The sequence below is a fragment of the Cynocephalus volans genome, chromosome 7 (assembly GCF_027409185.1).
Source record: "Cynocephalus volans isolate mCynVol1 chromosome 7, mCynVol1.pri, whole genome shotgun sequence".
NCBI lineage: Eukaryota > Metazoa > Chordata > Mammalia > Dermoptera > Cynocephalidae > Cynocephalus > Cynocephalus volans.
In genome coordinates this window covers 16,822,686-16,840,031 of record NC_084466.1, presented here as the reverse complement: position 1 = coordinate 16,840,031, position 17,346 = coordinate 16,822,686, and the positions used below count along the sequence as shown (strand labels likewise).

At 34.0% G+C, this 17,346-nt stretch overlaps 1 protein-coding gene across 1 annotated transcript in view; it reads right to left on the bottom strand.

Moving 5' to 3' along the window:
• The window catches only part of UGGT2 (UDP-glucose glycoprotein glucosyltransferase 2), a 187,900-nt gene that overhangs the window by 100,133 nt on the left and 70,421 nt on the right, over positions 1-17,346 (bottom strand). Inside the window, exons 14-19 of the mRNA XM_063101517.1 lie at positions 16,968-17,053; positions 16,297-16,432; positions 10,746-10,877; positions 6,842-7,006; positions 6,274-6,397; positions 6,080-6,178 (exon numbers count right to left, since the gene is read on the bottom strand). Of these exons, the coding sequence (XP_062957587.1) occupies positions 6,080-6,178; positions 6,274-6,397; positions 6,842-7,006; positions 10,746-10,877; positions 16,297-16,432; positions 16,968-17,053 (742 nt within the window). The remainder of the gene's footprint in view (positions 1-6,079; positions 6,179-6,273; positions 6,398-6,841; positions 7,007-10,745; positions 10,878-16,296; positions 16,433-16,967; positions 17,054-17,346) is intronic.

Genomic DNA, 17,346 nt, shown 5'->3' with positions numbered 1-17,346 from the left:
TCTAATTTTGATCCATTGCGATCAGAAAAAATACATGGAATATTTCCAATTATTTTGAATTTGTTGAGACTTGATTTGTGACCTAACATGCGGTCTATCCTGGAGAATGTTCCATGTGCTAATGAGAAGAATGAATATTCTGAGGTTGTTGGATGGAATGTTCTGCAGATATCTGCCAAATCCAATTGGTCTAGAGTCTTGTTTAGATCTTGTGTTTCTCTACTGATTCTGTTGATTTTTTTGCCTAGATCATCTGTCCAATGTTGACAGTGGGGTGTTCAGTTCCCCCGCTATTATGGTATTAGTGTCTATCTCATTCTTTAGATCTAATAGTGTTTGCTTTATAAATCTGGCTGCTCTGACATTGGGTCCAATATATTTATGACTGTTATGTCTTCTTGATGGATAGATCCTTTTATCATTATACAGTGGCCTTCTTTATCTCTTTTTAAGGTTTTTGCTTTAAAGTCTATTTTATCTGATATAAGAATAGCTGCTCCAGCTCGTTTTTCATTTCTATTTGCTTGATACAGCTTTTTCCATCCTTGCACTCTTAGTTTACATGTGTCTTTACAGATCAGGTGAGTCTCTTGAAGGAAGCATATTGTTGGGTCCATCTTTTTAATCCAGTCAGTCAGTCTGTGTCTTTTGGGTGGGCAATTTAATCCCTTTACATTTAGAGTTATTATTGAAAGGTGTTGATTTACTCCTAGCATTTTATTGCTTTTTGTTTAGATGTCTTAAGTACCTTTTGTTTCTTTCTAATTTTCTTTTTGCCTTCTGTATTTGTTGCTTTCTTGGGGTGGTAGAAAAACTGTTTTTTCTTTATCGTTAGCATTTTTGTTTTGCTGGTAGGTTTCGTTCTTTCTTGAGTATTCATGGCAGTGATGGTTGTTTTTGAGGTATCAAACCCAGTTTGATACTTCCTTGAGAATTTCTTGTAAGGCTGGTCATGAACTGATAGTGAACTGGTAGTGAACTCCCATAGTTTTTGTTTGTCTGAGAAATATAATATTTGTCCTTCATTTTGGAAGGATAGCCTTGCTGGGTAAAGTATTCTTGGCTGGAAATTTTTATCCTTTAGTATTTTGAATATATCAACCCATTCTTTTCTGGCTCTTAGGGTTTCTGATGAAAAGTCTGATGTTATTCTGATTGGGGATCCCTTATAGGTGACTTGCTGCTTCTCTCTTGTAGCTTTTAAGAGTCTCTCTTTGAGTTTTGCCATTTTGACTATCACATGTCTTGGAGAGGACCTTTTTGGGTTGAATACGTTTGGGGATCTTTGGGCCTCTTGAATCTGAAGATCTGTGACTTTCCCTATACCTGGGATGTTTTCTGCTATTATTTCATTGAATATGTTTCCAATGCCATTCCTTTTTCCTCCCCTTCTGGAATACCCATGATTCTGATATTTGATTGCTTAAGGTTGTCTGTTATCTCTCTTAGATTTTCTTCAATTTCTTTTTAATTCTTTTTTCTGGTCTGCCTGTGTTAATTCAAACAGCCTGTCTTCAAGGTCAGAAATTCTGTCTTCTGCTTGCTCTAGCCTGCTGGTTAGACTCTCTATTGTGTTTTTTTATTTCGTTGAATGAATCCTTCAGTTCCACAAGCTCTGCTACATTCTTTTTCAAGGCATTGATTTCTTTGTACATTTCTTCTTTTATATCCTGTATATTTTTTCTCATTTCATTGTGTTGTCTAAGTGAGTTTTCTTGTATCTCATCTAGTTTCCTTAGAATTGTTGCTCTAAATTCCTTGTCAGTCCTTTCAAAGACTTCCTGTTCTATAGGATTTAGAGCTTGAGAGTTATTATTTTCCTATGATGGTGATGTACTTTCTTGATTTTTCATATTTCTGGTATCTTTTCTTTGGTGTTTTGTCATGTGGCAGGGGGTATCACATGCAGATGACTTGGGGCATGTGAGCCCAGCAGCTCTTAGGCCTCTCTAAGCAGCAGGGACTGACCTGGGCTGGAGCTCCTGTGGTGCCTGTCTTTTCCGGCACAACTGACTTGGAGTGTGTGCGCCTGACAGCTCTTAAGCTTCTCTAAGTAGCAGGGACCATCCTGGGCTGGAGGTCCCATGGCACCTGCCTTTTCTGGCACGGCTGACTTGGGACGTGTGTATCCTACAGATCTCAGGCTTCTCTGGGTGGCAGGGACTGTCCTGGGCTGGGGTCACGTAGCTCCTGCCTGTTCTAGCACAGATCTTGGGCCTCCTGCTGTTGCTTTTTAATAGTGCAAATTGGTTGATTTTTTGGAGAGAGTGACACTAGGATCCATCTACTCCTCCATCTTGACCAGAATTCTGTCTCCAGAAATTTTTAAATTTTGTTTTTAATTTCTTCTTTGACCCATTTGTTTTTTAGAAGCAACCTGTTTAATTTTCACATATTTGTACAGTTTCAAATGTCCCTTCTGTTATTGATTTATGGTTTATTCTGTTGTGGTCCAACAAGATAGCTGATATGATTCCAATTTTTAAAAATTTGTTGAGACTTGATATTATGACCTAATATATGATCTATTCTACAGGATATTCCACGTGCTGCTGAGAAGAATGTGAATTCTGCAGTTGTCTGAATGTTCAATAAATATCTGTTAGGTCCAATGAGCCTAGAGTGGAGATTAACTCTGATGTTTCTGGGTGAATTTTCTGTCTGGATGATCTGCTTGAAGTGGGGTATTTATGTGCCCAAGTATCGCATTGTCGGAGTCTGTATCTTCTATTAGGTCTAAAAGTATTTTCTTTATATATCTGGGTGCTTGGGTTTTGGGTGTATATATATTTAGAATTACTACATCCTCTTGTTGAATTGATCCCTTTACTGTTACATGATGACATTCCTTCTCTTTTCTTTACTTTCCTTGACTTGAAGTCTATTTTATCTAAGTAGAGCTACCCCTTCTCTGTTCTTTTTTCCATATGGATGAAATATCTTTTTCCATCCCTTCACTTTCAGTTGATGTGTCTTTATAGGTGAAGAAGTAAGTTTCCTGTAGGCCACATATTGTTGGTTTTATAATCCATTTAGCCACTCTGTGTCTTTTAATTGGGGAATTTAATCTGTACACATTTAGAGTTATTATTGGTATACAGAAACTTGTTATTGCCATTCTGTTACTTTTTCTGTGTATTTTTTGACCTTTTTTTTCATTTTTCTGGTCTTAATGTCTCCCTTTGTTACTAAGTGGTTTTCTGTAGTAGTATATTTTGATTTCTTACTATTTATTTTTATTATAGGTCTTTGTGTTATATTTACCATGGCTCTTACAAAAGATATGTTATAGTTAGATGATTTTAGACTAATAACAACCTAACTTTGAATGCTAAGGAAAAAGAAATAACTAAAGCCAACTCTATGCTTTGATGTCATTCCCCACTTCCCTCGCTCACATTTTGTTGCTTCAAGTTACATCTTTTAATATTGCCCATCTCTCATATAGTCAGTCGTTGTATTTGTTACTATCTTGTTAGGTTTGTCCTTTAGTCTGGTCCAGGACTGAGTCTTTCCCACAAACTACTTCCCCTAAAGTTCTGTTGCTCTGACTGCTGTCCACTGTGTGGCATCCCTCCTGATCAGGAGGCAGATCAGCTGCCAGCATCGTGCCTCAGTGCTCTCCTGGTAGGTCAGTCCACCTCCCACCCCCTGTACTCTAAACGTTTCCTGTGGGGCAAACCCCAGATAAGTCCACCAAAAAGACTCACAGACCTCTGTGCAAATCAGACACCCACCTCTTACTCTCTTCTCTCATGTCTGAGACAGCAGGTCCAGTGGGCCCTCTCAGTATAACGTGCTATGATGGTCATGAAGGTGGGAGATGGGACTTTCTGAAGTGATTCCTTCCTCCTGTTTGCTATGGCCCCTCCCTCCTATGTGGGTGCAGGGGAAACTTTTGGGTAGCTTTGCTGGCTGGGAAATGGGATGGGGCACTTCAAAATGATATTTTTATTTTGCCAGTCATCATGGCATCCTTCTCCTCTGCAGACTTCAAGTAGCTTCATGAAAAAGGTGCTGCTGTGGCTTTGTCATCTCCAGGTAGCTGCTCTGTGTGCTGTGCCACACCAGCCCAGGAAGTGATTGGGACTGGGGCTGACTGGAGTGATCCCTCCTTCCACTTGCCATTACCTTCCACACCTTCATGGACTCAGAGGCTGTCTCTCCTCCTTTCCCCAGCCACCCCCTCCCCCAGACCCCATCCCCCCTCCCTGAGTTCCAGTGGTTTCAGGATGGCAGTTTTTGTGTTTTAATAGTTGGAAGTTGATCTCTTGTTGTGGGAGAGTGATGTCAGCAATCATCTGTTTTACATATATGTGGGATATATATCTTATACCCCACATATATGTAAAATGAGACACAAGCTTATTAGGAGAGACAGAAAACAGTAATATTTTATTAGCTTATAATTTATTTATTTCAAAGTGTCTGGCTATTATTAACTTGATCTAATTCATAACATCTTGTTCCATCAACACTGATACAGTACTCTTTCTAGAAAAAATTGAAATCCATAGGAAGAAACCATTTTTAATTCTGAACTCACAGTTAAACGTGTTTAATTTTATCCAGTATTAGCATATAACTCTTGAAATGATACTTGTCTGGCCATCATTAAAACATATGGAAAAAATGGTCCTTTAGACCATTTTATTTAGATAAAATAATTGTAAAAATTTGGTATTCCAAAAACTTACTCCTGAATAGACTGAAATTACCATAGTCAGTACTATCTAATTATACAAAAACTGGCTTTGAATAATAAAAGAAAAAAATGTAACAGGAATGATGGCACCGATTCCACCTGCAATCCTGAGATGCAACTTAAGAGTAAGGCCGTAACACATTATCTTCAAAGAAGGTAAAGAATACTGATGCCTTCTTAATGTCAGCACTTTCACCTTCACAGCTAGAAAACTGAAAAATATTTCAAAAGTGCTAAGTTTCTCAAAACTGTATTATTTCTTTACAAATTTAGATAAATACAAATAAGAGGATATTAGTTTCTCAGCTAATATTCTTTTAAATTGCAGTAGATTTAACCAAAGAGCACTAATTATAGGCTAACTTATTCTGATACCCAAAGGCATTTTTGAAATACAATCCAGAACCTGAAAATGTTTCTATTTTTTCTTCTCTATTTCTCTGTCTCCTTTCGCCTTGACTTGACACATTCAGGGCCACAGTCCACCATAAGATGGAACTGCATTATACTTTATTACTTGTTGGATTTCTTGTAAATAGACATAAAGTCACAGAATCTGTTACAAAGTAATCCAGGGGCCACCTGATCAACATTTGGATTCAATCAGCAGCATTCTCAAAAACTTGTGTGGTCTTTGCTTTAAATCTCTCTTATATATAAAACTTACTCCTCACAGCATAGTTCATTCTATCTTTAGATCACTCTGTTAGAAAGTTACCACTTATATACTGCGACCAAAATGAGCCTTCTTTTATCTTTCACTTATTGCTTTCATTTTTATCTCTAGAACAAACCAGGGCAAATGAAACAAAGCAAAACAAAAACCAAACAAATTCTAATTATCTTCATCTATCTGAAGAACTGTACCCTAACAAGCTGTGGTCCCACTGCAGAGTTCTCTGTTTAAGCCAAATCCTTATTTCCAAATGTGTTACTGTCTTGGTCTCCGCTCCTCTAATTATGACTCCCAACTTAAACAAAACATTCAGATGTTGTTTAATCAGAATGCAGAAGAATTATTATCTCCTCTGATCTGGGAATTGTACTTCTATTCATGCATTATAAGATATCGATTTACAAAGTCTTGAAAAGGTTTTGTTCCTTTCTTTACAAAATGAAAATGGAATAGCTTACTTTAAAAAAATGCAAAAAACCAAGATGAACCCCTTCTGCTTATATGATTACTTAGGATAGGAGGCATCATTTTCTGAGCACAATAATTAAATCCTAACAAATTACAAAACCTAAAATTGAAATCCAGGCCTCTGGTCAAAAATAGCAACATATTATAATTTATTATGCAACCGCTTTAGTAAAATTACCAGTTTTTATTATTTTAGGAAAAAATTCAGGAAAATAAAACATGCTTATTACCTTCCGGGGTCAAATAATACATGTTCTTTGCAATTACAGCACTCTTATCTTGTGAATCCAAGAAAAAGAAAGTAGAAAAATCTTCAACATCAGCAGTTACTGAAAAAATTCATATTAAATGTTAAATGATGAATTAATAAAGTATTCAAAACTCAATAAGCATTTGTAGAACAGTATATGGAGGAACATTTTACCTGATGTAGATATTAAATTAAGGTACTGATATTTACTGTGCAAAATCAAAGAATTTATACGGGGCACAACATTATCCTTATCCATTAGAAAATCAATTGCCTCTGTTTGATCATTTAATGTGTCCTAAAATAACAAAAATATAATTTAGATGATATAAGCAATTTTTATATGCATACAGAGGTACTTCAAAAAGTTCATGAAATGATTTGTATTATATCTTTTAACTATTTCTCCACGAACTTTTTGAAGTTATAAGGATATGAGGATATGTTTTAAAATTATACAGATAATATATTTAATGATTAATCTAAAATAAGACAAGTAATCTGCAATTCAGAATTACTGCTATAAATTTTCTTGTAAAAGTTAGAATTTTCTTTTCATTTAAGCAATTTTTAGATATAATTATGCACAAGATAAATGTAATTAAGTATTATTTTTTAGATTACTACTAAATGATCAGGATAAAAATGTTTACCAAATTAACTTTTGCAATTAAAAGAAATTTTAAATAAAAAATATTATTTATGAATATCATTATGTATTTTCTCATAAATGCTTACCTACCATTAAAAATTCTTGTTGTAAATATTCAGATGCATCCATCATTTTTTGAAGAACAGCCATTTCTAGTTCTTTAATATTCATTTCTTCATGGCTAAAGGGTTCACCATTATAAAGAGCTTGAGGCAAAGGACCCAGGCCAGTCATCTTATAAAAGTTTGCTCCAGCCTATTCAGTTAAAAAATATCAGAATGTTAAACAAAATATAACTATTTGAAAAAGAAATACATAAGAAAAAGAAAGTGACATTACCACACATTTTTATATGTCATAGCAAAAAAGGTCTATTTTGCTAATTTTATCTGTCTTTTCCAAGCATTATTTACAGGAAAGTAATTTACCTACATACAGCAGGAGTCAAAACTTTTTCTGTAAAGGGCCAAACAGTAAATATTTTAGGCTTTATGGACTATCTGATCTCTGTTGCAACAACTCATCTCTGATGTTATAATGCAAAAATAGTCACGAACAACACATGAATGAATGAGCAGAGCTGTGTCCCCAAAATACTTTATCTACAAAAACAAGCAGTGGGTGGGCTTGCTGACCCTTGACATAAACTATAACATTTACTCAAAGAAAAAACATTTATATGCATGAGAGACTTATTTATCTCTGTATTCATTTGTTCAACAAACATTTATTGAATCACACCACTAAAGTCTTCCCTCAAGGGGCTTTCATATATTCAAACAAAATAGAGCCATATACAAGGTTCTATGGGGGTCCAGAAGAGAAGCATCTAACCAAGCCTGAGTATGCAGATAAAGGGACCAGAGAAGGCTTCTGTTAGGGAGTGAAACTGAAAGCCTTAATGGATGAATAAATATTTGTCAGGGAAATAAAGCGGAGAAAGACATTCCAGGTGAATTGATAGCATAGCAAGGACTGGAAGGGAAGTGAGAAAAGGGCATATTTAGGCAATGTCAAGTAAATTTTCTGTGTTTGCGGGGTGTGTTATGCAGGGAGAGTTGTCAGATAAGAGGTCAGAGGGGTTTAGGTAGAGGCAAAATCATAAAGGTCCTCAACATTTGGATTTTATCTTCCGAGTGATGATCACTAAATAATTTATTCACTTGATATTCAACACTAAATATTATAATTATTGCCAACATTCTCACAAATACTGTAGGAAGCTAAGTACTACTATTACATCCATTTCACAGATGATAAAGCAGATACGGAAAGACTAAATCACTTCCAATGTCACATAGCTGCTGTTTTGGAATCAAATTTGTACCCAGATCTGTCTGACCAAGAGTCTGAACTCTTAACCACGACACATACCATCTCTGTATTTATTGGGCACCTACTATGTATGTATCAGGCTTATAAATGCATACATATGAGAACATTATCCTAAAGAAACTTACAGTTTAAAGAGGGAGAGATGGATACATTAAAAACAAGTACCCAAAGGTACCAAGAAGGTCATGGTCGGTTCCATATAGGAAGTGGGTTCAGTACAAATAATATGATCAGATTTGCTTACTTATAAAAATAAAAACACAATGGCAACATTGTGAAGAAAGAGCACACACTGGAGACTGTGGGTCAGGGACTACTGGAGTAGCATGGGAAAGAAAAAACAAGGCCCAGAACGAAGATCAGTAGTAATGGGCAAGGGGAAAATGAGGCAGTTTCTGAAATATTTAACAAGTAAAATTGACGAAACTTGATGCCTATTGTTTGGGAAGGTGTGAGGGAAAGGGAGGAGTTTAGGATGACCATCAGGCTTCCGGCAAGGTGGTCTGGGTGAACAATGACACTACTTACTCTCTAGGACAGTGCATAAAGAAAAAAAGGTTTGGGGTAACAAGAAAGATGGTGGGCTTGGTTTTAGATTCTTTTTACTGAAGATCCTTACACATAATCCACTAAGCAGTTGAATTCATGGGTTTGGATCTCAAGAAAGATATCCCTGTTACACATACAGGCCCTCTTCTGCTCTTACTCAATGATCTGCAATTAGGCAACCTTTCCATTCCAAAAGGTTTGGTCACCACATGTAAGCCAATAACACTGAATTTTATACTTTTAGTCTACACCTGTCTTCTGAGCTACAGAATATAAATATATGAGGGCACTTCAAAAAGTTCATGGAAAGATTAGTATTATCTTTTAATGCCATTTTTTCCATGAACTTTTTGAAGTACTCTCACATATCCGATCTCTTGTTTCACATTTCCTCTGGAAGTCTCATAGGCACCTCAAATTGTATTTATGAAAAATCCTACTCCTGATCTTATCTCCTAATATTTTTCTCCACCATCTTTCCATCTTGGCAATGGCATCACGACCCTCTCAGTTAGTTGTTTAACTGAACCCTGGGAGTTATCCTTGATAATTTCTAATCTCCTCTCTATCCTATCCAGTCCAACAGCAGGTCCTGGATAGTACTTCTCAAATAACTTCTGTCCAATTTTCTCTACCTCAACTTCTTCCTAAAGCCTACTAGCCCATCTCAAGTCTCTCACCTATACATTTTCCAATCCATATGACCACAAGCACCTTTTCCCACAATCCATTCTCAACAACAGAGGATGCTCTTTCAAAAAAAATACCTGTCACTGTCACTTCACTGCAATACCTTTCAGGTTTTTTACTGTTGCCAAGGTCTTCTACTGTTCTGAATTTACAGTAAATACCGTTCATAAGACCCCCCCGTGCAATGGGGCTCCTTGCTTACCTCTCCAGCCTCATCTCATGAACTTTATCCCATAACACAAACACAACACATGCCTGCAAATCTATACAGCAGCAACACCAGCTTCTCTTAGTTCGTTGAGATCTCAGGACCTCTTAACATTTTTCTCTGTCTGGATGGAATGTTAATCTCTTGCCATCTTGTTTTCTTTTTTATTGAAACATAATTGATTATACATATTTGTGGGATATAGAGTTGAATAACAATACCTGTGTACAATGTGTGATGATCAAATCAGGATAATTAGTATATTCATCATTACAAAATGTAAACATTTGTGAAGATATTCGATCTCTCTTCTAGCCATTTGATAACAAGCAGTCAAGTAATGTTAATTATATGTTTACAGACAGTACATCAATAGAACTTATTTTTCCTAACTAGCTGTTCTGTGTCATAAATTTTGTCTAACTCTTCCTCCTGCTTCCTGACTCAGCTTAAATATCACTTTTTCAGTAAAGTATTCCTTATTCCTACTCTCTAGCATTCCTCTTTCATTCAACTGTGGGCTTAGCTGGATCACCCACCATAGTAGCTTCCGGTTGTGATTGTCAAATTCCAGTCTCTCATCTTTCCTCCTTATTGAGCTCTAGCTAAGTTGCTGAAAGGAAATCAGGGCTTCATTTATTTGGTGGGTCCTTTCCAATGAAGACTTATATCTGTCAATTTTGGGAATTTCTTTGTGCTATTACTCTTTCTCTTTGGGAATTTGTCTCGTTGCCTTTTTGTTTTTTTTTTTTCTGAATCTTCTAGGTTGAGGCTACAATTGTTCACCTTTCTAACTGACAAGTAAAATTGGCATATATTTATGATGTACAACATGATGTTTTGATACATGCATACATGTGGAATGGCTAAATCAAGCTAACTAATATATGCATTACCTACGTACTTATTTTTTTATGGTGAGAACCCTTAAAATCTACTCTCTTAATAATTTTCAAGTATACAATATGTTGTTATTAACTATAGTCACCATGAGGTACAGCAGATCTCTTCAACTTACTCCTCAGGTTTAAATTAAATTTTGTGTCCTTTGACCAACATCTCCCCAAACCCCCAACCCCTCGGCCCCTGGTAACCACCATTTTACTCTGTTTCTATAAGTTCCACTTTTTTATATTCCACATATGAGTGAGATCATGTGATATTTGGCTTTTCTGCATGGTTTATTTCACTTAACATAATGTCACAACTTACTTTTCTTTCTTTATCATATTTAGAATCAATTCCCAAAATATCCCAAATATTAACATGAGGAAATTTATTTTGGAGAACACTCTTAACATTGTCCACAGTGAGTATATTTTGACCCTTCACTTTTTTGTACATCTGTGGAAACAGAGATATTATAATTAATTTTCCTCTTATAGCAATTAGTTTTCTTTCTTTCACTTAGCAGGCAGATAGATTTGTAAAATAAAAAACATATTTTGTATCTGTAAATTCTAAGCAAACTAAATACTTACACATACTACATACAGACAAATCATTTTAACCACACAATAGATCATATTCTACTAAAAATGTTATTTTAAATATTCTATAACTTTCAAAATATCATAAATTGATGTTATATTCTATTTTGATCAAACCAGACACTGATTCTTAATAAAATAATGATTACCTTACTTCGAAATGATATGTGTAAAATATTTTCAAATGACTTATTTTAGAAATGTTTTATTTTCATTTCTGATTGCTCTTCAGTACATACCTTCACTAGATTTTCTCTGCACCCCCACTCTTCCCCAGTCTCAAATGTTCTAAATACACTTACAGAATGTAAACTGTTACTCCTCTCATTTTTTTCATTTCTCCCTTTAATGAGTATAGTTATAAATACTAGTAATACTAGTTTTTAATAAGTATAGTTATAAATACTAGCAATAGTTATAAATCCTCTACTATGACCCAAGTGTTGTTCTAGGCTTTGCATCAAGAGAGAAGGCAAATCTGAGCAGATGACTGAGCTGAGACATAAATATGAACATGAACTAAAATTTAGAATTCTAGGGAAAGAACCTTACCAGCAGAAGGAACAGCTAGTAAGTACAAATGTCAAGCTGGCTGGTTAGCTCAGTTGGTTACAGCTTGGTGTTGATAACACCAAGGTCAAGGGTTCGGATTCCTGCACTGGCCAGCCACCAAAATGAACAATCACCATTAGGCAGCATTTTGATATATCAATTAGGAATATTTATATAGTCCCAATTCACTTAAATTATATTGCCAGAGACAAAATTATAGCTGACAGGTCCCCCATATAATAGTCCTCCTCATACTAAGGAACTAGTACCCTTTGTTCTCCTTTATCATTGTAAACTGTAACCTATTCCTTTAAAAAGAGGCACAGGTCTGTAACTGAACTGCAGAGTTGAGTTTTTTGAAACTTCTCATCTAGTTTTATAAGCTTCTCAATTTAGGGAGGTAGAACAAGTAGAACATACTATAATCACAGTAAAACATAAACAGGGATTACAAAAATGAAATTTTGAATAAAGAAAAAAGTTACATATGAAAAGTCACCATGATCAGTTATTTACTAACCACATTTGAAAACATTAGTTACTCCTATAAAATAAGGTAGCCAGAATGTCTTGTCTAAGGTACTCAGACATATAAGAATTCAATCTTCTTATACATTTTTTTAATTTTAAAAATTCTTATGTAACTGGGTAGGCAAACAAATATATACATAATAAAAAAGGAGAATATGTTGTGAGGTGTAAATAATAAAATGAAAAATCTCCACGAGCAAACAATGTAACATAAATGGAACATCACCAATACTGTAACGTACAAACTCTTTCTGACTCTCATTTCCCTGTGTTCCCAGATGCAAGCATTATCATGAATTTGTGTTTATCATTCCCTTAAGTTTTTAAGCTAAGTGAAATGATTTTTACATAATGTGTGAGGTCTTATTTGTTTGCGCTGGTACAGCAAATTGTCCAACCACCAGTTGTTGAAAGTCTATTTACACTTAAGGTAATGTCACTTCTGAGTTCTTCAGTTTTGCAGTCCCCGTATGTTCTTTTGGTGGATACATCTTTCCCTTAAACCAATACTACAAGCTCTACACATCTTATTATCTAGTATGGAATGTCCCATCACTATGCTCTCCTTCAAGAGAGTCTGAGCTATTTTGGGTCTGAATCTTCCATATAAATTTTAAAACAAGCACATCAAGTTCCACACACACACACACACACACACACACACACACAAAATGATTAGACTGGTTGGAACTGCACGAATTTACAAATCAACCGCAGAAAACAACATAATTATGAAGTGAAATACTTCTACTGATATACATTGTAGAGCTTTTCATTTGTTTAGGTCATCTTTAATGGCTTTCTATGACTTAAAATTTTCTCCACAAAAGTCATCTTTTTCCCATTTATTCCTAAGTATCTTTTATTTGCTCTTATTGTGAACGTAGTCATTACAGAAAGTACATTTTCAATCTCTGGAATATATGCTCTCATGAGGGTTAGGATCCTTGTCTATATATTTTAATACAACCCAGCACCTAGAACAGAGCCTGGCATGTAGTAGGCACTAAATAAAACTGATGAATAAAGTAATTAACTAATATTTGTTGTTGGAAAAGAAAAATGCACCTGATTATTGAATACACATCTCATATCCAGTTACCTTACTAAACTCCTTTAACAAATCTAACAATCAATGAATTCTTTTGGGTTTCCTGTGTAGACAAGCCGATAATTGTAAATAACAATCTGCTTTTTTTCTTTTCAATATTTTAAATTATTATTTATTTTTCTTGTCTTATTGCACAGACTGGACCTTGAAGACAATACTTGAAGTTTTGACACTGGGTATCTTATCTTTTTCCAAGTTTGAAAACAATGCTTTTCTCATTTTACCATTAAAATGTCCTTTTATCAATTAAGGAAATTCCCTTACATATTAGTTTGCTATACTCTTTTTTTTTTTTAATCATGAAAAAGGTTTAGATTTTCTCAAATGTTTTCTATGTAACTTCTGTACTGATAATGAAATATATTCACAGGTTCTTCAAATTTTCAAATACCTCTTTAATATTTCACCTTAAATAATCTCAAATTAATTATGATGGATTATCTTTTATATAACTGCTAGATTTGCTTTGCTAATGTTTTATTTAGGATTTTGGCATCTATGTTCCTAAGAGAGAACAGTCTGTAATTTTTTCTTTTCTGTTTTTGTCAGGCTTTGACACACGTTATGCAAGGTTCATAGAGTGATTTAGGACATGTTTCCTCTTTTTCTATTCTCTAAAACAGACTTTAAAGATTGAAATGATTGTTCATTTCAACATTTGGTAGAACTTGCTGTACAGGTTTTAAAACATGTTCTCCAAATTCTTCAATGGTCTTTCCACTGAGGGGTGGGTTGACCAGTGGAATACAACAGAGCACACCGAAAGAAATGATGTGTTTGTTTCTCAGCCCAGGCCTTAGAAAGTTGGTATTTTCTACCTCCTATCTCTGGTATGCTCATTCAGAACCCAGTCTTCATGATGAATTGTCAATTTTATCTGTCTAGAGTACCAAATTTTGGCATTCTTGATCCTCTCAATTATATTTTTCCTTCCTAGTTCATTAATGTCTACTCTTATTTTATTACTTCTTTACTTCTGCTTTTAAAAAATGATTTTTTCATTTCTGAATGGTTAATCAGTACTTTTAAGCCCTTCTTTTCTAACTAAAAGACTTATATTTTCCTTTTCTGTTTAAATTGTAAAATTACCTCATTCTGATTGCTGGCTGGATTTTATATTTGCCTTGTAAATTAATTTCGTTAATTGTATTACTCAAATCTTATATATCTTTACTTATTTCTTCTTTGTTTCACCTATCAATAATTGAGAAAGAAATGTTGAAATAACCTAATGTATTGGTGGATTTGTCCATTTCTCTCCCTTACTATCAAATTTTGCATTGTTGGTTTTGAAGCTATTTTATTAGCTACAAATAACTCTAGTACTTTTTCATAAGGTTTATTTCCCCTAATATTTTATGATTACCTTAGGTTTCATTTGTTGAATATATGCCTTGTGCATAATTTTCTGTATTTTTATATCCATTCTTCTTGTATGCTTAAGTTTAATCTACTCATACTTAATATAATCACTGATATGGCTGGACGAACTTTTATTATTTGCTATTTGCTTAGTGTCACATATCAGTAAATTTTGTATATTTTAATCATTATTTTGATCTTATATTCCCTCTCTCTCCTGAGAGTATCTTTTCAAATTATGTAATTCAAATAAAGCAATTTGCTCATATAAAATAGTTTTAAGGAGATTTTATAATTCACGTAATTTGTTCAAATTATTCTAAGGCTAAGTCATTTAAAGAACACAATATACTCCCAATGGAATGCTGGCTCAATAACGTGATTTTTGAGGGGTCACAAGTTGAATAACCACAAACTTTTTCACACTACAGACCTCAGTGGATTCTAATATACTTTTCCTAAACATTCCTTCCTCAGTTATTTCTCTCTCTTCTAATTGTTTAGCACAACTTATAGGTTGTACCATATATTTAATACTTTTATGCTGCTTTGAATTGAAACAAGGACTCGAGTGTAATTCAGTTTTCTAAGATTATGGCACTGTGCTAAATATTGTAGTAGATAATTCAAAAGGCAAGTGATTGACAAATATACCATCATATTCAATTTAATATCTGATACAAAATGTCCACAGAAGAGACTTGATATTGATAATTAAGATAACTCAGGTAAAGATAATTTCTGAATGTCTTCAGGTTTCTCAGTGTTGAATATCATACTGATCCTTTTACAATAAAGTAGGCTGACCTTATAAACTTTTAGACCAGTAAGTTAGTAAAACTAATAAACTGAGATATAATGTTGACACATATTCCATGGCACTATTTTACATAGCAAAATGTACCCCCAAATCACTGAAGTGTAGATAGTTTCTATGTTCTAAGACAGTGAATTAATGAGGTATTTAGTGATTTTTTTCCTGGGAGCTACAGAAGTAGGGTAGGAAATTCATACAGCTTTGGAAATTCCTTTCTCAGTCTGAAGAGTCATTCTTTTTTATAATACTGGTTGACATTCTAAAGCCCAATGAATATAAAAAATAATAGAAGTTATTTTTAAGCTATAACAGCTTTTCATAATTATTTTTCCACAATGAACTACACTAAAATTTTAAAATCTCAAGCATGAAATAATCTTCCTGTCTCTTTTCTTTCTTACTCAGGTTCTTACCAGTTTGACTGTTCTTAATCTCTTTGTCAGACTATCAATTTTACCTCTTTCACACAATTTGCTGTCACTATGTGATCTCCTTTTTTGAAATTCTCTAGGAAAAGTTTATATAGTTTGTCATATAGAACATTTAATTTTGCAATAATATTTTTATTCATGATTTTATTAAAGACCTATTTCAATAATATTTCCCCAAATAATCATTTTCTATTAATATGTTTTCCTCTAAACTTATATATGCAATTTAAGTTCCTTTACTGGCTGGGTAAACCTAAGTAAATTCACATATTTTGGCAGAGCCTCAGATGTCTAATTTAAAACGTGGTGACAATATTATGTACTTCAGTAGGTAGCTGCAATAATCAAATCGTCATCTGTATTAATCCCCATGATAGTTTCCATAAACGTTGAAATGTTACAATAATAATTATAGTAATGTAAGAAAATTACACATTGTAAAGAAATTGTATCTGGTGCATAAACTCACTTGTACTATGGAAATAAATGCTTCTGACACATCATGTTCTTCTGCAACATAGTTGAAAGCTCGCCAAAGAGCAACTCCGGCATCATTTGTTCCATCAACTTTATCATCTGTATTAAGAATGAACACAAAACCAATTCTGGAAAAAGAAGATGAATAAGGAATGTCACAAATACCTCATGAAACACAATAAACCACTATTTTTAAGTATTACTAGACTACTACATCTAGATGGGGGGAATATATTAGTAGATGGGGACAGGGGAATATTATTACTTGAAAAGTTTGATTGTAATGCCTATTCACTAAAATCTTCATAGCTACTGGATTCTTGTAAAATGCCAAACTCTCTCTCTTTGGTGGTGACATTTTCAAATGACCACGTTCTGGGAAAAAAGGGTGAGTGTACTCGTACTACAATCACAGAGATGAACCCTTCTATAAGTTCCCACAGTGATAAGATCATTCTCTCAGGAAGGTAACAAGGTAAATAAAATTACTAGCTTTGATCAAGAGTCTATCATAAAGGTATATGACACTTCATGACACACAGGTATGTAGTATAAGGAACTAGAGCTAACCATTGCTTTGAATTCCATGCTAATGCCATGTAATAACACAATAAAAACATCATTGGATTTCCTTCAGTTTTAATGATATAAATTGACAAGTACCTAAGAGGAATTTTATGATAATAGAAATGGTCAGCAAGTTTCATAAAATCCAAGGTATATTCTTGAGCAGGATCAATAAATAGAACCTAAAAGACAGATAGTAAATAATCACTAATTTAATACTTTAAAATTTTCATGAAATTCAAGTATAGTCTGATTTCTGTAGCTAAAAGTACAAAATTCAGGTATAATTTTTTAAAAGAAATTTCTAGTAATTCTAAAGAATTTTGAAGAATAGGTATAAGAAAGAATTTCACAATTTATAAAGGATTTCTAAAAGTAGCACATCCAAACATAATTATACATGGAATTTAATGTCAGACCACTCATTTTCATTTTGGAAGCACAGCATAAAGTATTTTTTTTATATGAAGTAAAA